Source organism: Mesocricetus auratus, unplaced genomic scaffold (genome assembly GCF_017639785.1).
Source record: "Mesocricetus auratus isolate SY011 unplaced genomic scaffold, BCM_Maur_2.0 Super-Scaffold_100010, whole genome shotgun sequence".
NCBI classification, from domain to species: Eukaryota; Metazoa; Chordata; class Mammalia; order Rodentia; family Cricetidae; genus Mesocricetus; species Mesocricetus auratus.
In genome coordinates, this window is record NW_024429194.1 from 34,108,331 (window position 1) to 34,135,459 (window position 27,129).

Here is a 27,129-nt window from a genome sequence, read left to right on the forward strand (position 1 = left end):
TATTCCCAGTACCATACAATACACACACAGAGGGAAGGAGGGAGGCAGGGACATAGAGAAGATATGAATATGAATATGAATATGAAGGGAAAGGCAGACAGGGCCAGGTACTGGAAGAGGTCAAAGAAGTAAGAGAGTCTGGGGCTAGTGAGATGGCTCAGCAGGCAAATTCCATCACCAGGACCTTCAATAAAGGTGGAAAGAGATAACACAAGGTGTTCTCTGACCTCCACTGCATGCCATGAACACACACACACACACACACACACACACCACACACACACACATACCACACACACACACACAAACACCACACACACGCACACACATACACACCACACGCACACCACACGCGCGCGCACACACACACATACACACCACACATACCACACACACACCACACATACACATACCACACACACATACAAACACCACACACACACATCACACGCACACACGCACACCACACGCACACACACATACACACACACATACACACTACACACATACCACACACACACATACACACACACAGCACACATACACACTACACACATACCACACACACACATACACACCACACACACACACAGCACACATACACACCACACACATACCACACACACACACAGCACACGCACACACACACACACCACACACACACCACACACATAATTGAAAAAATGTTATACCAGGCACGGGGGTGCATGCATTTAATCCTAGCACTGGGGAGGACAAAGAGGACAGATGTCTGCGAGTTCAAGGCCAGCCTGGTCAACATGATGTCGAATTCCAGACCAGCTAAAACTACTTAGTGAGACCCTGTCTTGGGGAGCCTGGTGAAGAGAAGGAAAAAAAGAAAGAAGACAAACAACCCCCCAAATACACGAACAATAAGTAACTACATGATTAAAAATGAAAAAGAATATCCACCAGGGGAACAAAGAAGGTAAGAGGCAGACTGGAAACTGCCAGTTTTCATGGTCCTAGGCCAGAACACGCACCTCTGGCTCTACCTAAGACACTCACTCCTCCCGGTGCTCTATGGGGGCGGTTCTTGTGTGCCGATGCCCACACATGCGCAGGAGCGTATCCCATAGAAGGGCGAACCTGGGCCAGCCCCTGTCTGGCAAGAGAAGCTGGCCTTCCCCCAGTGACTCCCAGCACCCTGCTCCCTCTCCCCTCACCTGCACAGCCCTTGGGTCTGAGGGGTCCACAGCCACAGCCAGCCCGGCCTGGGTGTCAATGATGAGGTAGCTGTAGTTGTCCGAGAGGACAGGGATGGGAAGCACCTTCACTCCTGGGAAAGGCAGACGGAGAAGCTGCGGCAGGCTGGGAAGCCCACCAGGGGGCTGAGGAGGAGGAGAAGGGCAGTAGCCAGGGAGGTGAGCATGGGGAGCAGGCTCGGGAGCTGGCTGGGGCAGCCAGAGCTTACCATTGAAGAGGCGGGGCTGAGTTTTGGAATGGCCTTTGGGATAGCGATTCCGAGCCCTCCGAAGCTGCTGTCGGTAGAAGAGGTACCCGAGCCAGGTTCGGGTGTACAGGCTGTACCTGCAGGGCAGACGGTGTAGGGGGAGATTAATCCACTTCCACAACTGTAGGCCCACACCTCTGGCATCTCTACTCCCTCAGGAGTTCTTTGCCGAACATTTTTTGATGTTGTTGTTTTGTTCTTTCTTAGTCTCGTGTAACCCAAACTCACTTAGTGTAGTCAAGACCAAATAGGTCCTGGATGGTTTGGCAGTAAAGGTTCAGCTGCAGCCTAGCCAGGACTTCTACTCTACACCCCTCACCTGTCCTGGCAATTCTGGTATGCCAAGAGAGGCTCTGCATTCTGTGTTATATGCCCATTTTTATAGGTCCTCTACTTTTGGTTTCATTTGCAACTCAGTTTTAGTCCTGTAGACTTTCATGTTTCCAGGCACATTTACTGACGCCCGGCTACTGGCCAAGTGCTGTGTACACTGTATAAGACAGTCATCGCTCCCTGAAGCTGACCACACAGGAGGGATACAGTGACCAGCTGAAAACAGTCAGATACGGTAGACCTGGCCAATGAGATGGCTTACCCAGAAGGGCGCTTGAGGCCCAGCCTGATTACTGGGCTTGATCCTCAGGGCCCCAAGAGTAGAAGGAAACTGACTCCTGCAAATCGTCCTCTGATCTCTCCCCGAGGAGTACAGCACAAACACACACAGAGAGAATAAACAAGCATGTCACAGACATAGTAGACCAGGAAAACAGGCCTCCAGGATGACACGTTCATGAGGAGGAGGCCAAGTAGGAGTTGAGGGAAGCAGACTTGAGCTGACCTCCCATCAGCTCATTGCTAATTCTTGGTGTTTTCTGCTGTAAAAGGAAAGAGCTGGTGTAGGAGAGATACCCAGTTCGGGGGTGAGGGGGCACTGAATACAACCTAGATATCCATGAATGGCCTGCAGGAGTAAGGTTATAGACTTCTAAATAGCTGAATGGTGCATAGACCTTTCCTTGTTCAGGAGGAGGATTACATATTTAGATGCTCCTACTGGGAAAAGACCCGGGGTCACTGGAAGTGGCCCTTGGTGGTGAAAACAATGGTGTGTCTTTCTTCTGTGTGCTGGGGATGGAACGCCCCACCCCCAGTTCCACCTCACGGCTCCTTCGCTTGTGGTAAATATGCTATGAATTTGGAGAAAGAAGGAGAGATGGAGACAAACAGATTCAGAGATTCTTTTTTTTTTTTTTTTTTACGAGACAGGGCGACTCTGTCGGTCCAGCCTGGCCTCGAACTCACAGAGATCCGCCTGCCTCTGCCTCCCGAGTGCTGGGATTAAAGGCGTGCGCCACCACCGCCCGGCCAGATTCAGGGATTCTAAAAGAAGCCTGTGGCTCAGAGACAAGACACCCCCCAACTGGTATTGTTGGACAATTACATTTATTTTACTTCCCTTCTGTTTTTAAATCAACAAGCATAAGAATTACTACCTGAAAAAGCAAATGCAAAAAGGAGAAGAAACCAATTTGAAACATGAATGAGATAGGCACATAAACTTCACAACATCAAGGCTGCAAATCTAACCCAGAAGTGTCCCTTTGATCACCCCAAGTCCTCTTAGGATGGACGACAGTGGATTGAGGCAGGTGGGAGACCTAGGTGGCAGACGGGCAGCATCTGTACCAGGCACAGAGCAAGGTTAGTTTCTTCTTCTTCTTTTTTTTTTTTTTTTTTTTTTTTTTTTTTGGTTTTTGGAGGCAGGGTTTCTCTGTGGCTTTAGAGGCTGTCCTGGAACTAGCTCTTGTAGAGCAGGCTATTCTTGAACTCACAGAGATCCGCTTGCCTCTGCCTCCCGAGTGCTGGGATTAAAGGCATGCACCACCGCCACCGCCGCCGCCGCTGCTGCCGCCGCCACCACCACCACCACCACCACCACCACCCGGTGATGGGTTGTTTGTGGCTGCTGGCGAGTGGTGAAACCCATTGCCCTCCAGGCATCTATTCTCCAGCAGGGATGACTTTGGAGGGTGTGTTGTCCTGAAAGTCACTCAGCAAACACTTTTCCTTTCTTAGACTTGAGAAGGGACTGAATTCGGATGGACCTGTGCCAGCTGCCTAGTGTCAAGTCAGTGGTTCTGAGTTTGAGGTGGTACACAGCACAGAGAGGAGGGCGGTGGGGGTGCGGGGATGTTTGGAGCAATAGTAGGGTGTACTGGGTGTGAACAATCCTATCTACATGCCTTCTCTGGGGCAGGTCCCTCACCTGGGATCTTCTTCCCTCCTCCAAGAAGCATGCCCTGACTTATAGCTCCCTCTCTCTCACCTGGGTTTCATTCACCACGCAAACACCATTTGCAGTTTCTTTTCTTTCTTTTTTTTAAAGATTCATTTACTTATTATACATACAGTGTTCTATCTCCATGCATGCCTGCAGGCCAGAAGAGGACACCAAATCTCATTACAGATGGTTGTGAGCCACCATGTGGTTGCTGGGAATTGAACTCAGGACCCCTGGAAGAGCAGTCAGTGCTCTTAACCTCTGAGCCATCTCTCCAGCCCCCATTTGCAGTTTCTAACCCACAGGAGCGCAGCCTGACACCTGGACACTGGGCAAGTTGCCAAGCACAATCGGACAGAGATTTGCATAGTCTCCAACTGTCTGCTTTACAAGATACTAATTAGTCGCTGGAGAAACTGGCAATGAAAGATAATGTCAGCCTCAGGGCTCAATCGACAGTGGGGTACTTGCCTAACACCCACATGCACTTGGGTTCCAGTCCCAACACCCACAGACCTCGTCTCAGCAGTAACAATATACTTCTGACCATGGGGGACGGCACAACTTCCCTTCTGTGGCCTTCATGCCAAAAATGCACAACCTTAATTTATTCATGAGAAAAACCTCAGACAAACCCTGATTGGGGGACCCGCCGTAAAACACCTGGCCAGCTAGTGGTCAACATCAGAGAAAAACACCTGGCCAGTGCTCAACATCAGAGAGGCCTGGGGGGAGGCTGAACGGTGCAGATTCTTGATCAGAGTTGGGACCAGAGAGGGGGCTTTAGTGGGACAGCTACCAACATTTAAATAAGGTCTGGTAGTGTTCATAGTCTCTTACTGATCCGAACTTGTTGTTCTGAGAGCTTTACTGTGATCATGAAACATTAACATCTTGGGGGAAGGGGCTGGGCTAGGTGTACAGGAATTTTGTGTGTGTGTTGTTTTGACACATCTAAAATTTCAAACTGAAAAGTTACACAACATAATGAAATACAACCACCCTGTCTTCTACAGAGTATTAGTCTTGCCCTAGCCCTGTTCCGTCATCTCTTCCCTTGTCACTCAGAAAAGGCAGCAGTTATGACTCTTGCTACAGCTCGGCCCCTCCTGCCCGTCCTGGGTCCAACAGATCAGGCTCCATCCTTGGCCCAGTGCCACCCTGGTAGGACCACACGAAGTTATGTGGTTCCCAGTAAGAGAACACAGGGAAAGCTCCAGTCACAGTCGGCGGAAGGGGTTTCGAGGCTGCTACTTCCTGTCCCAATTCTGCCAGATGCCCACACAGCTGCTAGCACAAGGCAGCCTGCATCTGGGAGCGGCTGAGAAACGTCCTTGCCTTCCCTGTCCAACGCTAACACATACGCTGTGATTTTGTGACACTAACAAAAGGTAAAATCTGGCTGGTTGGTGGTGGCGCACGCCTTTTTAATCCCAACATTTGGGAGGCAGAGGCAGGCGGATCTCTGTGGGTTCGAGACCAACCTGGTCTACAGAGCGAGTTCCAGGACAGCCAGGGCTACAAAGAGAAACCCTGTCTCAAAAAAAGAAAAGAGAGAGAGGAGGGGGAGGGGGAGGAGGAGGAGGAGGAGGAGGAGGAGGAGGAGGAGGAGGAGGAGGCAAAATCTGCCTGTGAGTGCAGAGGTCAGTCTCTTGGGCTCATTTTATTTGGAAAATACTCACTGTTCTTGCTGGACAAAGCCAACGGCTCCTTGCCTTGGTGATAATTGTTATGTAGCAAAAAATAGCAGAGCCCATACACATTAAACAGGAAAACCGGTGAATCATTAACCACCAGCTAACTGAAGCGAGCTCAGAGCCACTACAAGGGTAGGGACCTGACTGAAGGCACAGGCAGCAAAGCCTCATCTCCCAGCCTGGAGACTGCAGCGGCACACGGAGGGGCGGAGCCTGCAGTGAACTGTTAGGGGTGGTTCAGAACCAAGGCCCCCGTACCCCTGGCCACCACAGTGACTTTACATGGCTCTGATGCTGAGCTCAGTTCCTTCATGGTCCTGTTAGCCTTGGCCATGTCACAATCACAAGACAATCACAAGGCCTCTGGACCCCTCCTCTTTAGCCCTCTCTCTCAAATAAGGCTTTCTCAGTCCTGTCTTCTGTCTCTCTGGATGACTCATACATATGGCAGGCCCACGGGCTCACCCCTAAGTCCTCTTTGTTTGTTTGGTTTTTTGAGACGGCGTTTCTCTGTGTAGCTTTGGAACCTGTCCTGGAACTCACTCTGTAGACTCTGCTGGCCTCGAACTCACAAAGATCCGCCTGCCTCTGCCTCACAAATGCTGGGATTAAAAGGCATGCGCCACCACTGCCCAGCTCATCCCTAGGTCTTGCCTCCTTCACTGAGGTATTGGCTTCTAGTTAAAGCCACAGGCAAGGCAAATGCTCAGGCTCTGAATGTACCACTTCTGACTGAGTCCTGCTCCAGCTCCGAGCTGCTGTGGCTCCCAGTCCTCACAAGAGACTCTCGCTCCCCGGTTTGACCCTCCACCAGTCTCTGCCTCTTCCCTTCCCACTGAGTCCAGAGAAAACCCTGAGCTCCCCAGAGTGAAAGGGTGGAAACCCCCAAATATCCATCAACAGCAAAATATAAAAATAAACCAGGCCATACTCAGACTGTGGGAAACTACATATCCAGCAAAACAAATGATCCAAAACCAGGACTTAACATGCACAGAGTCCAAACACATATCATTAAGCTAAAAGACACGCTGCCAAGAAAACAACCTGACATTTATTGAAATGCCAATGCATGCAGAAAGCATCCCAGTTCCCACTCAGGATGTAGACATGTGGTAAAGGAGAGAGCTGTTGAAGATGGTCACCATCCTAGTCAGCGTACTGCTCAGCCCCAGGGGGGAGGGCTGGATTAGGCTCAGTAGATGAGCACTTGCCTAGGACATTTGAGGCTCTGGGTTCAATGCTCTATGCATCCCCCAGCCCACACACACCAACAATACAACTTTAGGCCTGTGTGGTTGAGCACACCTTTAATTCCAGCACTTGGGAGACAGGGGCAGATGGATCTTTGTGAATTAGAAGCCAGCCTGGTCTACATAGCAAGTCCCAGGAGAGCCAGGGCTACATAGAGAGATCCTGTCTTAACAAGAAAAAAGAAAACAACTTCAAAACTGTCCGCTTGATGGGCATGGTGGCTCATTCCTGTAAACCCAATATATTAAATGGTGGAGAAAAGAGGACCAGGAACTCAAAGCTATCTTCAGTTACATAGGGAGTTTGATGCCAGCCTGGGCTACATGAACCCTTGGCTCAGAAAAACAACAGGGTGCAGGAGAGACTTCAGCAGCATAGGCACTAACCGTGTAAGCCTAGCAACTCCAGATCAGTCCCTGAGTTCTATAAGAAAGCAGGCTGAGCAAGTCAGGAAGCAGCATCCCTCCATGGCCTCGGCATCAGCTCCTGCTTCCAGGTCCTGCCCTGTGTGAGCTCCTGCCCTGACTTCCTTCATGATGAGCAGTGCTGTGAAGTGAAAGACGGACAAACGTTTCCTCCCCACGTTGTTTGGATCATGGTGATTCACTGCAGCAATTACAACCCCAATTAAGACAAAGTGGAAGGTGAAAACTGACTCCCAAAAGTTGTCCTCTGACCTCCACCTGAGTCCTGTGGCCTGTGTGTGACACACAGGATGCGGACATTGAGATGATTCCGAGATTAAGGTGCTTGCGGCCAAGCCCTCCACCACACACACACACACACACACACACACACACACACACACACACACACACACACACACACGCGGTCAAAAGGGGTAAAAAAAAAACCAAACGAACAGCAAAGAAGAAAAGACAAAACAGGTCTGTGAATGTAGCCCAGCGGGCAGAGCGCTTGGCTAGCATGCTCAATGTCCTGGCTTCCAACTCTGATGTACAAACCAGGTGTAGTTGTACATGGCTATGATCCCAACTGAGTCAGGAGGATGAGACCCTGTCTCAAACAGCACAAGAAAAAGCTCTGGACTCCCTGGCCTTGCTCTGGCACCCTCTTTCTTTGTGCTTCTAAGCTTCTTTACTTCCTGAAGTCCTAACCGTGTTTGAGACTTAGTTCACTCTTACTACATGTAGCCACTGACGATGCCATTAGAGAACTTCTCTCCCCTCCGTCTGGAACACACAGCAATTCCAGCTCCCCAGCCTGGCCCTCGAGCACAGACCTGACGCCTATATGGCTTCCTTAGGCAGTACCTACCTGAGGCTAGCAGGCTCCCACCTGCCCCTTGTGTGGCTTCCTGTGACTCCCTGTGTTTCCCCTCCACCCCCAGGAACTCCTACACTGGCACAGCACAGCAAGTGGCATTCGAGAAAGGCTGCCTGGTGATTAGGAAAGGCTGGGCAGGGGCTGGGCATGTGCGTAGCACAGTGCCTGGCCAGAATGGATGCCCCAGAAGGCCAGGGCTGGCAGACCCAGCAAGTCTAATGGCAGTGACTTGCCCAACTGTCCCACAGACCTGGACAAGCAGGGTACTCTGCCAAGCAGGTCACCCAGATTTAATGGCACGGGTGGGGGCTGTGTCACTGGGACATAAAATCCTAATGTTGCTTGACACCTAAGGCCTCAGAGCCAGGGAGAAGGGAGAGAGAAGACAACAAAGAGATGGGAGTTGACACAAGGTCCCCAGGCCCCACTCTGCTCCTCCCCGGGGCTCACAGCCATGTCTTTAACAGCAATTTCCCATGTCAGCTTTTCTTGCCTGAGCCTGTGAGCAAGCTCCAACTGAGCCCAGTACCTCCCATGGATTATCTCAGGTCTGAGGCAGGTACCATATTCCCATCTTACAGACAGGAAACGGAGCCTGGCAGAGTGGAGGTAGACCTTGCTCCATCAGATCACAGGACAGGGACAGAAGCCTGACCTGGAGCCCACTAAAATCCTCCCCACACTCCAAGTCAGTAAGTAGTGGGACTAGATGAGTGGGCCTGAACAATTAGAGGGCTACCCCGATTCCACTGAATGGCTTTTTAGAGAAAAATGATAGGTCGGTGTGGCTACACAGACCCGGGCATGTAGCCTAGGATCTGGCCTCCGGGACCCTGACGTCTGGTAACTGTTCTACCTCTTGTTTCTGAAGCAGCCTACAATATGATATTCACAAGCATTCTGTACTCCACTGCAGAGAGGGCAGGGAGCACTAGAGGTGGCAGTGTGGGGCACCGGGCTCAAAGACTTTTGAGAGCCCCTTTGAAATTAAGGCTCTATCGATCCTGCAGTAGAGTGTTGGCAAGTCAGTGGTCCCACATATGCCTGGGAGGCAGAGGGAGGGGAGGATTAAGTAAAAGGGGTAGCGACTGGAGGGGGAAATGTGAAGTCACTGTAGAAGCTGTGTCCTATGGCCGACCCGTACCCACCTGGCTGGGATGCCATGGTCCATCAAAGGCTTGAGGATAGAACCCAGGGCCTGGCATGTGAAAGGCAGGCAGTCTGCCACTGAGCTATACCCCAGCCTGTGGCCCCGGATTTCCTCAGTCACCACTAGGTACACAGCCCCTGCTCTCCTATTGCTGGGTGCATGGAGCAGGGACTTATTTCCCAGACTGTTCTCCTTTTTGGCAAACTTCTAAAAATTCATGTGATTATATAGGGGTGACATTGGTTTTGCGTGGGGTCCCCAGGATTGGTCAGTAAGCTGGAGTCTAGGACAGCACTCACAGCAGTACATCAGAACAAGCTACTAGGGTTGGGCGTCCAGTGCACATTAAGATTTCTGACCTCTTGGGCTTGGTGTGGTGGCCTTTAATGCCAGCCGGCCCTTGGGAGCCAGAGGCAGGTGGATCTCTGGCTGGAGATACAGAGTGAGACCTGGAGTCAAAACAACCACCACCAAATTTCCCCAAACCAAACACCAACAACAGGAAGGAAGACTGTGACCCCTTTTACCCGATCCTAGAGTCTGCAGTGTCTGGCACATGCTTGGGCGCGCGCTCTCCCGCTAAGGCTCAATCTTTTCCCCAGCCCTCAAATCCCACACAGTGTTTCTACAGCGTTTCGACCCACCAGAACCGCATCAGAAAGAAAATAACGTTTCCTAATTGGTCCCCTGGGACCCAGGTGGGAGAAAGTGTGAGGCTGCTGTGGGAGCGGCCCAGGCTGAGCTACAGCCATGTCAGAGCCCTCCCTGGGGCGTAGGATGGTGAATGGAGTGCCAGTCCCCTAGTTTGGGCTCACAGTGCACCATGCCTCACCTCACTGAGCAAGGACATGGCTTATCTGGTATCTGAGGCCCAGCCTAAGCTCCACGGGAAGCCATGGGGACAGCTGACAGTGAGTAGGACATTCCTTCCCCCAGCCTCTCTGCTGCTGCACAGAAGAACTACACAATGCTGATTCTTCTTCCCCTTCCCCTCCTCCCCAGGGCAGCCCTGAAAGAAGCTGGAGGCTGTCAAGTGACTGCCCCAGCTGGGCCCAGGGTCCCATGGCAGCCCACTACGAGGAGAAGGGAGCAGGGTGAAGGGGATTCTGTATCCACAGAACATGTGGGTCCCCTAAGTACAGTGAGACCTAAGACATAACCGTAGCCCAACAGCAGGCTCAGAGTAGTTAGAAGGGCACAGGATGGTGAGGCTGGTGGTCATCGGTGTTTTTGGCCAAGACTTGGCTTGTCCGGACTTGCATGGGACCAGTGACGGGACACACCTAATAACAAACTTGGAATGGCTGTCTGAGGGCTGAAGGACCACAGGTCACAGGGTTCTACTGAACAGGCCTGGCTCAAAGCCCTAAGGAACAGGGAGTCACTCCCTATTTGTGCTTTCTTGGGAAGAAACAAGATAATGAGGCAACTAAGCAGGGCCTTGGGAGAGTTAGGGTTTCCTGCAGTCTCCAGCATGCCTAGAAATCACTTCCCCCATGCCCAAGAGAGGCCAGGGCATGCAAGGTCAGAGTCTCCTGTCTGTTTCCCCTGCCTCCCTAGTCTTTGCAGCCCTCTCCAGACAGCAGCCATCTTTTGTAGAAGGAGGGTGTCTGACTGCTAGGAGCCCTCAGACAGGATAAGAAACACATTAGAATTGGCAACCCCTCCAGTGAGCCCCATCTTAGCCAGAAGGCCTACGCCCTAGGCTGCTGCCCTTGCCAAAGCACTGGGACTCATTTTCCTTTGCTTTCTCCTCTCTCACTCATTTTCAACATAGGCCCTTTTGACAGAAACTTGCTCCCTGGGCAGGCCTGTGGGAGTCTAGCTGGGAGAAAAACCCACTGAAAGCTCTAAGAAAGGTAATGGTGGCCAGGCACAGCGGAGGCAGAGGTGAATTTGAACTAAGGAGGTTAAGCCAGTTTCATGGCAGACACGGCATCTGGGCCAAGGCTATCCATCCATCCAAAAACATTTAATGAGAGTTGACTATGTGCCAGGCATTGCTCTGGAAGCTGAGGTACACAGGAACAAAGTTTTACTCCTTGTGTGGTCATATTCAGGTGAGAGAAGAAAAACAGTAAACACACGGAAAAGTCAGTACACAAAGCACAGCACATGATGTCACATACTACTGAGAGTAAAGCTGGTCAAGGGAACTAGAAGGGCAGGGATGGGCAGCGCTGTACGCAGGTGAGGTGGTCACACCACGGGGCACACTCCAGGACAGGTGATTCTGGCAGATGGACCGGCTGGGAGGAAGCACTGGCTGGGAGTATTTGACAAACAGTAAAGTAGCTCCTGTGGCTGAGGGGTGGGCAGGGCACAGAGAGCCAGCTCTACCTTCATGAGGGAGAGGCAGAGGGAGGGAGAGGCAGAGAGGGAGAAGGAGGGAGAGGGAAAGGGAGAGGGAGAGGGAGGGAGAGGGAGGGAGAGAGGAAGGGAGAGAGAGGGGAAGAAGGAGAGGCAATACCACTGGAGGGGGTCTGGCATGTCTCCGATTTTTTTCATATGTAACTTTGGTTTATTACATTTATTGTGTGTGGGCCTGCTCCTGTGTGGACAACTTGTAGGAGTCACAAACTCGTTATGAGGCTTGAAATCTTACTTACTGGGTCATCTCAGTGGCCACGCTTCTGATTTAAGTCAGCAGTTTCAATGAAAATACTTAGGGATACTCCCGCTATGTCTCCCGGAGCCTGGCTAACCATGCTTCATCTCATCTAGGCCACAAACAAGGGGTTCTTTACTCAAGGATCCGAAATGGAAAAAGTCAAGTCCACCAGGGGACAGTTGATTTTATCACATGGCTGGGGTGAGGGTCAAGAAAGATCTCCCTGGGGGGCTGGAAAGATGGTTCGGTGGTTAAGAGTGCTTGCTGCTTGTCCAGAAGACTGTAGTTCCCAGTGCCCTTATCAGGTGTCTCACAATCATCAAACCCCCAAAAGGAAAGAAAGTGAATGGTCTCTTGTGTGTAAGAATGAACAGGGACAGGCAGGCGGATCTCTGTGAGTTTGAGACCAGCCTGGACTACCAAGCGAGTTCCAGGACAGCCTCCAAAGCCACAGAGAAACCCTGTCTCAAAAAACCAAAAAAAAAAAAAAAAAAAAAGAATGAACAGGGGCGTGGTCAGCCAAGATTGGACATCAGCGAAGGCCAGCTGCTGTCCACCACAGCACTGCAGGACACCCTCAGCGCAGCAAGCCCCTAGCCTCACATTCCACTCCTCTCCCTGCAACAGGCAGGCTCTCTATCACCACCCAGGAGGCAAAGGGGCAAAGGGAAACCGAGGCGGATGCAAGGGGCTCGCATGAGGGAGTCTTATTCTTCCAATCACAGACTCCCTTAGCTGTATGCTGCCACCCCTGGGAGCTTGCTGTACCCTACCCCCCCCACAGTCTGAGTCCCAGTACACATCTTCTCCTACCTAACTTTGGGCAGTGGGGTGCCAAGCTTTGCATTTACTATACAAACACCTCCACTGCTAAGTCACAGCCCCAACCTAGGAGATCTCTCCCTCTTTTTAATGTAAATTTAAAATTTTTATTTATATGCATTATGTGTTTTGCCTGCATGGGGGTGTCGGGTACCCTGGAAGTGGAGTTACAGACTGCTGTGAGCTGCCATGTGGGTGCTGGGAATTGAACCCAGATCCTCTGGAAGAACAGACAGCCAGTGCTCTTAACTGCTGAGCCATCTCTCCAGACCCCCATCTTTCTCCCTTTTTTAAAAGGTACTTTTGAAAAATTTAAATTCTTGTGTGTGTGTGTGTGTGTGTGTGTGTGTGTGTGTGTGTGTAAGTGCACTCAGTTAATCAAGGAGGCCAGAAGAAAGTGTTATATTCCCTGCTGCTGGAGTTACAGAGTTACTGCCTTGTTCTAAAGGTTAGCAGTGGAAAACTCTGGCCACATGCTGTCCTGACCCAGAGCAGCTGGGTGTTGTGGTATGAGAGAGGGACGTAGCATTTCCTGGTGGTGGTTGGATAAACTCAGAAGACAGCTGTGAGAGAACTTACGGAGGGCATGCATCCTCTCTCCTGCCCATCACAGGGTACCACACAAGCAACTGCTATCATTTCCTCATTCAGTCTTCACAGGAACCCCAGAAGGCAGACACGCACACCATTCCCAGGTGCAAACAAGCCAGGCTCAGAAAGGTTTCTGTCCAATGTCGCATGCTCAGTGTGCAGCGGAGCCAGGATACAAATGCTGACTAGTCCAGCCATCCCTGGACCCTGTTTCCCAGAGCCCCCAGAGCTAATGTCAGCCCACATGTGGTAGATCTACCCCCAGTTAAACCTAGTTCTTCTCATCCCCAGATAATGGTGGCTATTGAGGAAGGCCTTTTCTAAAACTATCATGACTAATGATAACATGAACAGTTCCTCTCTCAGATATTGTTTGGGCTTTCCGTTATCTGCTTCCCAGTCCCAACGAAATGTTCTATTTGTGATGGTCCTTACCACACTGTCAGCTTATGGCGTGGGTATGGACTTCTCCTCTGTGTCCATCCTTCCTGCAGGCTTGGAGGCACCTCAAAACAACACCTACACATTTGCCACATGTTTCCTGCTCCTATCCCTGTCTCAGTCTGAAGGTTAGCAGTGTCTCCCCTCAAGGGACTGGACTGATTGTTTCCCAGACCACAGAGCAGCAGGGTCTGGAAATCCTATTTCAGGCACACCCTTCTGCTCTGCAAAATTGCTCTGATTCTAATGCAGTCTGGAAATCCAGACAAAGGAAAGCCCCTAAATTCTTTAAAAAATTTTAAAGTTTCGTGTGTGTGTGTGTGTGTGTGTGTGTGTGTGTGTGTGTGTGTGGGTGTTGTGCCTGCATGTATATCTGTGCACTGTGCTTGTGTCTAGTGCTCTCAGAAGAGGTCAGAAGTGTGTGTGTTACAGCCTCTGGAACTGTAGTCATGGGTAGTTGTGAGCCACCATGTGGGTTCTGGGAACAGAGCCTCGGTTCTCCGGGGAGCAGTCAGCGCTTTAAACAGCTGAGCCATCTCTACAGCCCAGAACCACTTCATTCTAAGTGTGGTGTGGTAGTGCACACCTGTAGTTGAGCACGGGCTAAAGCAGGATGGCTGCAAAGTTTGAAGCGAGCCCGGACATAGCAAGATCCCATCTTAACCCTAATACCCCCTCCCCAAAAGAATTATGAAGAAGCTCCCCAGAGAAATAAAAATTAAGGAATTTCAAAAACTCCCAAATCCCAAGTTTAGAAGTACCTAAAATCTCATGGTTATGATACTGTGATTATTGGCATTCTGATCTTAGGAATTCTGACTCTAGTTCCTCATGGAAATTCCCGTTTTCCCACTTCCTCTGGCCATTTGTATGACTTTGGGCTTACCAATTTTGGATGCTAAAAGTAGATTTAAAATCCTTTCTCTAAATAGAGCTGTATAATCCCCAGGAATGTTGTGAAGAACACTAAAACCAAAGCAAATGCATGCACGCACACAAGTGTGCACACACAGTCCCCAAATCTAGTGACGAGGGGTGTACATTATCAGTGACGGAGCACGTTTAGTATTCCTGAGGCTCACTCTCCAGCACCAACCAAATAACAATCAGACCAAACAAAATAAAACCTCACACCCACTCCCAGAATCCAGATACAAAATACAGTGACAGACAGTCACAAACCTTGGCCTGTACACACCTGTAATGTGACCAGAGGATCACAAGTTCAAGACCAGCCTGGGACGCATAGGGAGGCTGTCCTACCAAGCCAACCAGTTAGACAAAGACTGCCACCTCATTACTTCTAATGCTTTTTACAAAGTCATGGCAAACCCGTCAAAGTACTATCTACAATCTGTTCCTCAGCCCACGGAGTTTTTATATCTCTATTTTAGAGACTGTGAATGGAGTCCTAGGCCTGAAGTTTTGGGGAGTAGCAGAGGTGCTGCTCTGAGGAGGGAGGAAGGGTGAATTGCACAATGTCTTCTCTGAAACTAAGAAATTCCCAGGCTTAGGCCCTACCAGCAATCTAGCCCAGGACTCGATTCCCATCCTGACATTACTGTCCCCAAACTGTGGTTTGAAGTCCTGCCCGATAGACCCTCGGAAGTTTGTATTCAGGTTTCTTTCCTGCTGCCCTTAAAGGAAGGGGCAAAGAGAAGGAGAGTTGGCTGGGGAAGTCGCTGGAGGTCTGTGGCTGGCTGTTGGGTCAAATTTCACAGCCTAGGGCTTTGGGTGCCAGTAATAGGAGGTAGAGGGAAAGGGGCAGACTGACCTATGGAGTTGAACTCTGCCAGGGACACAACAGTCTTCCTAGAGTTGTGGAGAGCTGGATGACAGGCAGAAGGACAGGGACACTGAGAAAGTTTGACGACCAGGGCGTGCTTTTACCCTTGAACCTGCAAGGGAGCCCGATTTGCTGACCTCTGCCCTGCAGCGAGGTACACAATCTTCACACACCAGTTCCCGCACTTTCCCGCTTTCCCAGTTCTTTGGGCTTCAGAGTCTTACTTGGCGATTGTCTCCCCAGTTCTCTGGCTCAGGTCCTGCCCTGCCTAATCTTATCTGTGAATCTAATTCTCTTTTCCCAACCGGCCCATCTCAATTCTTCAGTCCTCCAACTCCTTCCTTTCCTCACTCAGCATGAACTTAGAGAGGCTTCTCCAGTCCGTTTCTCTGTCCTTCTGTTCCGGTATAGGACCCCTTAGTTCAAGCCATCCTAGAACCCCCGGTGTCCCTTGCACATCCCCTCTCCCAGCGTGCTCCGCCGCCACCCCCCGAGTCTGCACGGATCGGAGTCGGGACACTAACCCGATTCGGAAGAGCAGCCGCTGGCTGCGCGTCATGAGCAGGCCGCGGAAGCCCCGCCGCGCTTGGCAGCCGCGGGGACTCAGGAATAGCACGAAGGCGAAGAACAGCAGCCCGCAACCGGAGACCCACAGCCAGGGCGCCGGCCAGCTCTGCCAAGCCATGCTGGGGGCCGGAACCGGGGGCGGGGCTGAGCGTTGCTAGGCGACGGCTCCGCCCCGCCCCGCCCCAAGCGCAAAGAGGCGGGGCTCCGGCTCCTGCGCGCTGAGGGGGGTGCGGAACACTTAGCTCCTCCCATTACTTAACATTCTGACTCGCCCCCTTGCCAGCTGTGGCCTGGCACGCGCTGCGAATCTCTAGAATAGGACAGACTGGGTTCTCCCCTTACTGGCGAGTCCTGAGGCGGAGTTCGAGCCAGCTTAACAGTTTGCTAATCAGGGTCCACATATGCCAAGTATCCTGCCACAATACAGAAGCCAAGCCCGCCCTCTTACCTTGCAGGGACCTCTGGGGAGAGGCCTTGGTGTGGTCCCCCTGGTGAGAAGCCTTAGACTCACACAAATTCACAATATCCAGGCTGCATGGTGGTGCAGCATGTGCCAGACCCAACTGGGAGGATGGGAATATTCCGGGAGCCCACACTATGGATACAGTGATGGGACTAAGTCGGTGAACAAAGATAATTGCATGAATATATGTGTGCGTATGCGCTCACAAACTTATAGATAGATGTGATGAGAGACTGTGGTGCCTACAAGGAAGCAAAAGGGGGAATCGATGATACGGGACACGGAGAACAAACTTAGATGGGGTGGGCATGTGACATTTCACCCGCATCTCAAAGATGAAAAGAGGTCACAGTCCACAGCGACTTCATCAAAGTTAGGCAGCCGTGGATGACAGAGTCAGGTCTAGCAGCTAGACATCCTCATTTCCATGCCCAGTCTGATTTCCACATCGAGGTCTCCTCACCCTGTTGTTGCTGCCTTCCTAATGAGTTCTAGAAGCTGTTCTGGTCCATGGGTGGAGGTGGGTGTGAGAGCAAGTGTGGCACCATTTAGATTGAGACACACAGGAGCCAGGGCCGGGCTGGCTGGATTTGATCTTGCCCAGCCCTCTGCAGGAAAGGAAGGAAATGCTGCAAATTCAAGCTCACCATCGCTCCCACTGGGAGAGGCGGAGGGAAGCAGGTGGGGTCAGCCTGAGAGCCCTAGATAACAAGACCCCACATCACACTTTCCATCGCCCTCTGTGGTCTGGGAGTCAGTCACAGTGCCCAGCGTACAGCTGTATGTACAATTTTGTACTTCAATTTCTTTCACGCACTCCCACCAAAAAGCCGATGGGTGGGGTAAATCATTTCCAAACTGCACTGTAATTCACCCAATCTTTGCTTTAATCTGGGAGCCCCAGGAATTCCGAGTTTCTTTTCTGTTGGACTATCCTGAGAGACACAACCTGTAGCCTGTAGACATACCCTCCCTGTCTCTTGCCTGCAGTTCTATTTCTGGGTGTCCAGGCACAGGAAATGCTGAAGTTGCCCAGGGCTGTGGTGAGATGAAGACCAATAAACAGATCCACAGACGGCGTGTCCAGTGAGGGAGTTTGAGTCTCTGCCTGCACATGCAAAACTGAAGGGTTGTGGGTCATTGTGAACATACCCTGCTGGAGGGAAGTCGTTGTGAAGCAGTATTTTATGGAGAAAATAAAACACAGTCCCTGTCATCTGCAACAGGAAATGCAGGCTCAGGCATGGGCCTGCAGAAAACACAAAGGACAGAATCTTAAACCTCAGCCCACCCCACTATGAGCAGGCACTTGCACTTCTCCAACACTCAGTAACAAATTCATAGATAATACACTCAAGGCTTGGTTCATGGAATCCTCGGAGTCACAGCAAGGCTGGGGATAGGGAGTGAAGGGGAATGTCTGTGCAAACTCATGCAGGCTCTGGGAGCCATCCTCCTCCACTCTAGACTGTTCTGGAAGACATTCTAGGATTGCTCCAAATCTGCTGTAGTTCTCTCCCCTGTCCAATGAGAATCTGCTGTTCTAGCAAGCTAGATGCTATTCACCCCTTTCCTGCATTCAGCCCTGCAATATCTAACTATTCATAGTTTCTAGAATTCACCATATTGTTTTGCGCTCCTATGCTTTTGTATGCACTATGCTTTCTGCCTGGAGTGCCATTCTTTCTTTGTTCCATAGATTCAGATCTCACATGCTTTCCTGAACAAGCACACACTCATGCATACCAGTACCCTTTCTGCTTGCTGGAGGTTTCAGAGTGTAGTCAGACGTCACCATCTTTCTTCAGAGTGGAAACTCTAATGTATTCATCTGTAGCTTGCCAGTGTCTGGCATGGTGCCACCTACATATTAAATACTGACTAAATGTTCTTTGAAATGCCAAAGCCCCATCACAGCCCACAGGGCCTCTGCTCCATAGCTGAGCCTGTCTTCAGCTTCCGCAAATGACATTCTTCCCCTTATCACTTTGCATCAGCTACTTGGTTCCTCAAATGTGCCAAGATCATTACCACCTCAGGCCCCATGCTATTAATCTCTATTGTCACCTTGGTGAGCTCTAGACTCACCTGGGAGCTGGCCCTCTGAGCTTGTGGGGGATTGTTTTCATTAGGTTAGTTGAGGTGGGATGACCTGACCTCTGTGGGTTACTCTGTAGGCAGTACCATTCCCTGGGCTGCAGTCCTAATTGTAGAAAAAAGAGAACTGGCTGGGCAGTCGTGGCATACACCTTTAATCCCAGCATTCCAGAGGCAGAGGCAGGCAGATTTCTGTGGGTTCAAGATCAGTCTGGTCTACAGACCTAGTTCCAGCACAGGCTTCAAAACTACAGAGAAACGATGTCTTGAAAAACAAAGCAAAACAAAACAAAAGAAATAAAGAAAAGAGAAGAAGAAAAAGGAGAACAGGCATTCACCACCCTCTGCTTCCTGACTATGGATGCAATATGATCAGGTTCGTGCAGGCTTCTGCTATCTTAACTTCCTTGCCAGGCTGAACTGTTCTCTTCAACTGTGAGTTAAAATGACACCCCTCCCTTTTAGACTCAGCATGGCAGTACGCTGTTTTGATCACAGTCCTCAGAAGATAGAGACAGGCAGATCTCTGTGAGTTCGAGACCAGCTTGGTCTCCATAGTAAGGTCAAGCCAGAACTACATAGTTGAGATCTTCTTTCAAAACCCAAACAAAACCTTTCTCTCTTGAGTTGCTTTTCTTTTTTTCTTTTTTCTTTTTTTTTTTTTTTTTTGGTTTTTTTTTCGAGACAGGGTTTCTCTGTGGCTTTGGAGGCTGTCCTGGAACTAGCTCTTGTAGACCAGGCTGGCCTCGAACTCACAGAGATCCGCCTGCCTCTGCCTCCCAAGTGTTGGGATTAAAGGTGTGCGCCACCAACGCCCGGCTTTGAGTTGCTTTTCTTGGGGCATTTTTATCACAGCAACAGGAAAAGAAACAAAGACAGGTCCTTTGTACACTCCTTCCACTTGGAAGCTGAGAAGTAATCTGTACCTTGAGCAGAGGGGCAGCTACATCCCATCTACCAGGGCTCCCAACTACACCTGGGCAGAGAGAATGCTATAGAATCTAGAAGTAAATGCTTCAGGTCTTGACAAAGTCCTGTAATGCCTAGGACAAGCGCATACAACAAAGACTTGTGTGCCTGAGAAAGGGACATCTGCAAATGTAAACTCACTAAGGAGTAAGCTACACAAAGAACAGTAGGTCCTCCCAGAGGCCTCTGCTGGCCCTCCAACACCCTATTATACTGCTTACATTACTGCGGTGATTTCTTTTCCCGAGACTGTTTCTCTGTGTAGCTCTGTCACCAGTCTGACCTTGAGCTCACAGAGATCCGCCTGCCTCTGCCTCCCAAGTGCTGGAATTAAAGGCGTGCGTCACCACCACCTCGCTACTGTGGTGACTCTAATGAGAATGGTCCCCCTAGGCTCGTATGTTTAATTGTCCCCCAGTTGGTGGTTCTGTTTGGGAAGGATTAGAAGGTACGGCCTTGTTGGAGGAGAGGGGTGTCACTGAGGGTGGGCTTTGAGTATTCAAAAGCCCACACCATCCACAGTTCCACAGTTTCTCTCTCTCTCTCTCTCTCTCTCTCTCTCTCTCTCTCTCTCTCTCTCTCTGTGTTGTTGTCTAAACATGTAAGCTCTCAGCTATTGCTCCAGTCCCACGCCTGCCTGCTGCCGTGCTCTGTACCATGGTGGTCATGGACTAACCCTCTGAGCCTGCAAGATAAATTCTTGCTTTTTATAAGTTTCTTTGGTCATGGTGTCTCTTCATAGCAATAGAAAAGTGACCAAGATTATTACTATTATACGTCCTTCACCTTCAAGGCACTTTTCACAACTGGACATTGTCTTGTGATTCCTACGGTCAATTCCACTGGAATGTATGCCCCATGAGTCTGTGGTATGTACAATGCTGACCAGAGCATTAAGTTAGCATTTGATGAATGACTGAATGTATGATAGAAGCAAAGAATGGCTGAATGACAATTTATTGTTGCTGAGCACCGTGACAGTCAGGAGACCAGAATTCTCTTGTTCTGACCAGTGGGTTCTGTCCCTACAGGAAGGTTGTATAGATGACTAGAACAATTCACACCAGGAAGCTGTAGGAGAGCTATCTCTGAGGCACTCACACACCTTCGACCACACAATCCTTCCTCCTAGGAGCCTCTCAGACGCACTGCCAAGGCTAAAGTTTGCCTCTTATTCTCCAAGAGAAACCCATTAATAATCTAAAGCACAGCCATGTGGGATGGTGCATGTCTGTATGTTTAGCAATGGGAAGGCTGAGGCAAGAGGTTCATGAGTTCAAGGCCAGTCTGAGTTACATAGTGAGACCCTGTCTCAAAACCAAACAAATAAATGCATGCTTCAAACAGCAACAACCAAAGGCAGCCAGGCATGGTAGAACACCCCTGTAATCCTGGCACTGGTAAGTCTGAAGCAGGAGGATTGTGAACGCACAGGCTAGCTGTGAATTCAAGGCTAGTAGTCTACATAGCAAGATCCTGTCTCAAAAAGAAAAAATCAAGCCAAGTCAGGTGGTGGTGGCACACACCTTTAATCTCAGCACTTTGGAGGCAGAGGCAGACAGATTTCTGTGAGGCTGAGGTCAGTCAGCCTGGTCTACAGAGTGAGTTCCAGGACAGTCAACACTACACAAAGAAGCCCTGTCTTAAAAAAATGCAAACAAACAAAAACAAAAACCACAAAACAGGCTGGAGCTATGGCTCAGTAGTTAACAGAGGACCATAGTTGGATTCCCAGCACCCGCATGAAAGCTCATTCTATAACTGGAGTTTGTAACTCCAGTTCCAGGAGATCCAACACCCTCTTCTTTCCGGCCTCTCCAGAAGCTAGGCCTGAGCGTGGTGACAGACACAGATGGAAATAGTAAACTCATACACATAAAGACAACACACGCACATACACGCCAAAAGGCAACCTTTCTTCCAGGTTCCAGGGGTAGAGGCAGATAGATGTTCTCATCTCCATTCCTCATTCCAGCTGCCAGCCAAAGCTGTGTCCCTTGCCCTTGCATTGTGGCTCAATCTGGATGCCTGTGCATAGCTGACTTACAGGATATCATTGGTGATGATGGTGATGATGGTGATGATGATGATGACGTCAATAACACCATAGTAGATGGAGCTGTTTCAAGGTTAAAGAATAGAGATATCAGCTGGGCATAGTGGCACACCCTTTAATCCTAGCACTCAGGAGGCAGAGGCAGGCAGGTCTCTGAGTTTGAGGCCAGCCTGGTCTACAGAATGAGTTCCAGTACAGCCAGAGCTGTTGTACAGAGAATACTGGTCTCAAAAACAAAACAAAAGAATAGGGATATCGTATTGGACCAGGTGGGCAAAGTCAATTTTGTTTAGAAATGTTAACCCAATGCAAAAGTGGTTGTAGAATGTGTCTATTGCTGGGCGTTGGTGACACACACCTTTAATCCCAGCACTTGGGAGGCAGAGGCAGGCAGATATCTGTGAGTTCAAGACCAGCCTGGTCTACACGAGCTAGTTCCAGGACAGCCTCCAAAGCCACAGAGAAACCCTGTCTCGAAAAACAACAACAACAAAAATGTGTCTATTGCTCAATGTTGCTCTTGCTGGCTGTCGGTTTTAATTTGTGTATGTTTTTACCGTCATTTCCTGTCTCCTTATTGGGACCCCAACACCAGTGCTTAGTGGTACTTGCATCTAACTGGGGTCCAGTCTTGATGGGGCACTCTCATATTCTGTATTAGAAAGACGCACTTGGTGGCACACACCTTTAATCCCAGCACTTGGGAGGCAGAAGCAGAGGCAGGCGGATCTCTGTGAGTTCAAGGCCAGCCTGGTCTACTGAGCGAGCTCCAGGACAGTCTCCAAAACAATACAGAGAAACCCTGTCTCGAAAAACCAAAAAAAAAAAAAAAAGAAAAAGAAAAAGAAAGAAAGATGCACTTGTACCCCACATCATACAAAGGAACCAGTGAGTTCATGTTGTTCTGGGTTAGCACATCACTCTATTAATGGTTTGCTCACTCTGAGTTAATCCCCTCCCTGTCCAGATGCCCATGGAGGAGCAAGCATAAGGCTGACAATAGCAGAGGCTAATGTGACTCTGAGGTTCAAGTGCCTGAACCCAAACATGCACAGAATGAGGGAGGTGTGAAGAGAATGATAAGGAGGGAAAAACATCACAGGCCTCAAAAAAAAAAAAAAATAATGGGCTAGCCATCTGTCCTGAGGGCAAAGAGTGAGCTAGAGAATGAGTGCCTTTGTCCCCGCTCTAGTTATTCTATTGTTGTGATTTAGGGACCAAAAATTAAAATTAATAAAGTTTAAAAACTTGGGTCCTAAATCTATATAGAGAAAGGGAACTTCTAATGGAAAAGGAAAATTTAACTCCATAAATCAGGAGTGCCTTGGCTGGTGCCTAAGCCTCTTGCTCTCAGAGAAGGGGAGGTAACTGTCCACTGTTAACATTCCTTTGCTAATCGCTGGTCATAAAGGTCCCCTGCCAGCTGTAAAGATCCCCCAGCCCAGAGAATAGCTGACAGACCCTGTGACCCCGTAACATACAACCTCATGCCCTGTCTTATCTTACTCAAATGTATCTTGTTTAAAATATATAGTTACTGCTTTACTCTGTACTGTGTATGGCCTTATGTAACCATGGAAATCAATATTTGTGGCCTTCAACCTCATGGTCTGCCCCTTTAAAAGCTTCTCTTTTTGACTGGTGGGCATCTCATTTCCTCCACCATGGAAAGAGATCCGGCTGGCCAGCTGAACCTTTTGCTTTTGCATCAGAGTGTCGATTCCTTGGGTTAGTCTCTGGGATTCCGCAAACCTGGCACAACAGTGATAAACACAGAGATCAAATCCAGCCTGGGAGGAAAGGATTTATTTCATCTTACCACTTACAGTCATCACTGAAGGAAGTCAGAGCAGCACCTCCGGAGCAACTGAGGCGGAGGCCTGGAGGAGTACTGCTTGCCGCTTTGCTCCCCATGGCTTGTTCAACCTGCTTTCTTATATCTCCAGGGCCATCAGTCCGGGGGTGGCATTACCCACAGCTGGGCCTTCCCATGTCAATTACTAATCAAGAAAAAGCCCTACAGAGTTGCTATGAGAAAATCCAATGGAGGCATTTTCTCATCTGAGGTCCCCTCTTCCTAGATGACCCTAGCTTGTGTCAAGTTCATAAAACAACAACAAACAAAACAAAACAAGGCAACAAAAAACTAGCAACCACATTCCCTTTCTTTATAGAATCTGCTGGCTGGGATGTGAGGACGACAGGTGTCAGGGTGTTAATCCAGTCTTCTCTGACTGCTGGCTCTCCGAATCAAGACACAGTGCTCAAGAGTCTCTTCCTGTCCCTCTCAGTGACATCTGCAGGTATCCGACAGTGTCAGCATTCCCATTACAGTCTCCCTACCCACAACTGTCATTCTGAACCTCAGACCCCAGCTTCATTTCCTTTGCCTTCAGCAAATGTCCTTCAAGAACAAAGTTCTGCGGCCACTCAACCCTCTACCCATTGGTCCCTTCCACAGGAATCCTCACAGCGTGCCATGACCCTCCCACTCACATGTTTAAACAGTGGTTCTCACAGCCACCACTTTTCTCCCTCTAAGAGCAAATTCAAAGTAAAGCTTCTGCCATATGGTGGTGGCGCTCGCCTTTAATCTCAGCACTCAGGAGGCAGAGGTAGGTGGATCACTGTGAGTTCAAAGCCAGCCTGGTCTCCAGAGCTAGTTCCAGAACATCTAGGGCTGTTACACAGAGAAACCCTGTCTTGAAAAACCAACCCCCCAAAAAAACCCAGAAGACAAGGCTTCCCCCCAAAATCTAGTTCAGTGGTACACGAAATAATTGCAACACTCAGGAAGCTGAGGCAGGAGGATCTCAAAGTTCAATCCCATGTGGGTGCTGGGATTGAACCTGGGTCCTCTGGAAGAGTAGTCAATATTCATAACCATTGAGCCATCTCTCCAGCTACCCAGATGCTAATTTTATAGTTAAAAATGTGAAAGTTTTAGAAAAGACAGTGACAGGTACAGGATATATTTCAAAAATATTCTGTAAACCTGAGATTATCTCAAAACAAAGAGTTAAAAAAAACTGGAAGAAACCCTGTCTCGAAAAACCAAAAAAAAAAAAAAAAAAACAAACTGGAACATACACAAATAGAATTGTGTTCACATGTTGAAACAGGTTTGGCTTTTCTTTTTTCTTTCTTCCTTTTTTTTTTTTTTTGAACATGGACATGGCAGATTCTGTTGGCTGATTAATGGTCAGTCTCTATTCTCTAACCATGCTCCATGTTTTCCTTGTTACTTCTATTTTGCCAATTCTCCTTTCGATAGCACGGCTTTAGTGCCTCTCCAGCCCTGGTGGGTGGGTCTTGATTGGTCTAAGCCAATTGGTATCCTGCCAGCTATTGGTTAGACCCAGGAACATGATGCAATTCCTGCCATGAGATAATAATAGCAAATATTTATATAGCACACAGCATGTGCCGGGCACTGTTCTCACTGTTTAAATAGACGAACCCTTGGTTCCCACACGACCCTGTCAATCAAATACAGAGAGATCAATTCCGTGGCTCCAGGTCACACAGTTGGTGAGAGGACAAGAGAGACAGGATGGGGACCTTCTTAAAACATTTTCATTGTTTTTAAAAGAGGTCTGTTCAGTGTTCCTAACCAACCCAGGGTCCTTTGCATATGAGGCATGCTCTCAACCACTGCAATGCATCCAGTCCTTACTGGCAGCTTTTTGGTGTTTGTTTAGGACAGGCTCTCATGTGGTCCAGGCTGACTGCTTCCTTTGCACCTGAGACTGACCTTGAACTCCGATCTTTCTGCCTCCCCTTTCCTGAGTGCTGGAACTACAAGTGCTCTCCTCCTAGCTCAGCTGTGCTTTCCCAAATGTCCCCTTTCTTTCTACAAAGAAGCCACCTTTACTGCTCCAGGGTGCTGCCATGGGCTGTGGTGTCTGGTACCCCAGGAGTCATTTTGGTACTATCAAAGAGCAATTTAGGAGAATATTCCAAGATAGCCAAAATGGCTCAGCTGGTAAAAGCACTTGCAGGGCCAGCCTGACCACCTGAATTCAATTTCAAGGTCCCATGGTGGAAGGAGAAAACTGACTCCCAAAAGTTGTCCTCTGACCTACACTTGTGCATTCAGACTCCCAAACACATCACACACACCACCACCACCACCAATGAGATGTTCTAGAACACTGCAGATGGCAGGGCATAAATGGAGCAAGACCTGTATCTCTGAAGACCTCATGGAAAAGTGCACATGGTGGCTCACACCTGCTATCCTAGCATTTGGGAACATGAGGCAGAATTATATATAGTTCAGCCTGGGCAACACAGACTCAGTCAGATGCAAACAAATAACCAAGTCTTGAAGTCACCAGTCTTGGAGTTTCTGTTTCACTCTGCCTTTTGTTTCTTGTGAGTGAGTGTGTATGTGCGTGTGTGCGTGCGTGCTCGTGTGCGTGCGTGCGTGCTCGTGTGCGTGCGTGCGTGCTCGTGTGCGTGCGTGCGTGCTCGTGTGCGTGCGTGCGTGCTCGTGTGCGTGCGTGCGTGCTCGTGTGTGTGTGTGTGTGTGTGTGTGTGTGTGTGTGTGTGTGTGTGTGTGTGTGTGTGTGTGTGTAGGCCAAAAGACTTAACTGTAATCCTCAGGGACACTTTCCACCTCCTTTGAAACAGGGTCTCTCAGGGGCCCAGATCTCACCAAGAAGACAAGTTCCTACCTTGCCTTTCCCACAATAATGGAACCTGTACCCTGAACTAAAATGAACCCTTTTGCCCCTAAGTTGTTTTCATTTATGCTTTGTTGTTTGAGACAGGGTTCTCTGTGTAGCCCTGGCTGTCCTAGAACTCACTTTTTAGACCAGGCTGCCTTTGAACTCACAGAGATCCACCTGCCTCTGCCTCCTGAGTCTGAGTGCTGGAATTAAAGCTGTACGCCACCACTGCCCGGCTCCCTGAGTTGCTTTTTGTCAGAGTGTTTTATCACAACCACAGACATGGGACTAGGACAAACACTTTGTTCATGTGCTATTGGGTACACTTGCTTTGTTTCTTACACCTTTGAACTCTTCCATACCTTCTACAATGCGATGCACCATGATTATTTTATGGAAACAGAACTCTTTCTGCTTTCCTTCCCATTTATTCTCAGCTCATCATCTGGGCATTGCTGTCACCTGTCCATCCCAACAGGCTGTGTCCCTTGAAGGTCAAACCCACTTGTCATTGTTCAGTCCTTGTCCCTGAGCCCCAGGGACAGAGAAGCATGCCTAATTCCCTTCCTGTCCCACCCTGGCAGTCTATTGTGGCTCTCTTCTCACACATATGACCAAGTGCCTCTGCCTCCCCAGCCTAGGATGGGATTACAGGTGTAGGCTGCCATGCCTGGCTGACCCTTTTCTGTCCAGTCCTTGTTTTCCCAGATACACTCATTTCTCCAAAGAGATGTCCATGGCCCCCTCATGAGTGGCCAGGCTCAGTGCCCACCTTCCTGCTGGTCACCTCCAGGAAGATGCTCCAGGGGCTTTCCACACTATTTGTCTAAAGTTGACCTCCTCATGCTCATATCTCACCCCACTTGCTTCTTCACTGTCCTTGTGATGCTTAATATTGACTTTTTCAATT

The 27,129-nt window shown here is 49.5% G+C and overlaps 1 protein-coding gene across 3 annotated transcripts in view; it reads right to left on the reverse strand.

Moving 5' to 3' along the window:
* The window catches only part of Pnkd (PNKD metallo-beta-lactamase domain containing), a 66,298-nt gene that overhangs the window by 5,316 nt on the left and 33,853 nt on the right, over positions 1 to 27,129 (reverse strand). Inside the window, exons 2-4 of one of the 3 annotated variants that reach the window (XM_040753337.1) lie at positions 21,404 to 21,609; positions 1,436 to 1,551; positions 1,188 to 1,300 (exon numbers count right to left, since the gene is read on the reverse strand). In XM_040753337.1, the coding sequence (XP_040609271.1) occupies positions 1,188 to 1,300; positions 1,436 to 1,551; positions 21,404 to 21,453 (279 nt within the window). In that variant the 5' untranslated portion in view covers positions 21,454 to 21,609. Of the gene's footprint in view, positions 1 to 1,187; positions 1,301 to 1,435; positions 1,552 to 15,918; positions 16,095 to 21,403; positions 21,610 to 27,129 lie in introns of those variants that run through there. The other 2 variants (XM_005070500.4, XM_040753336.1) reach the window with 2 other exon arrangements.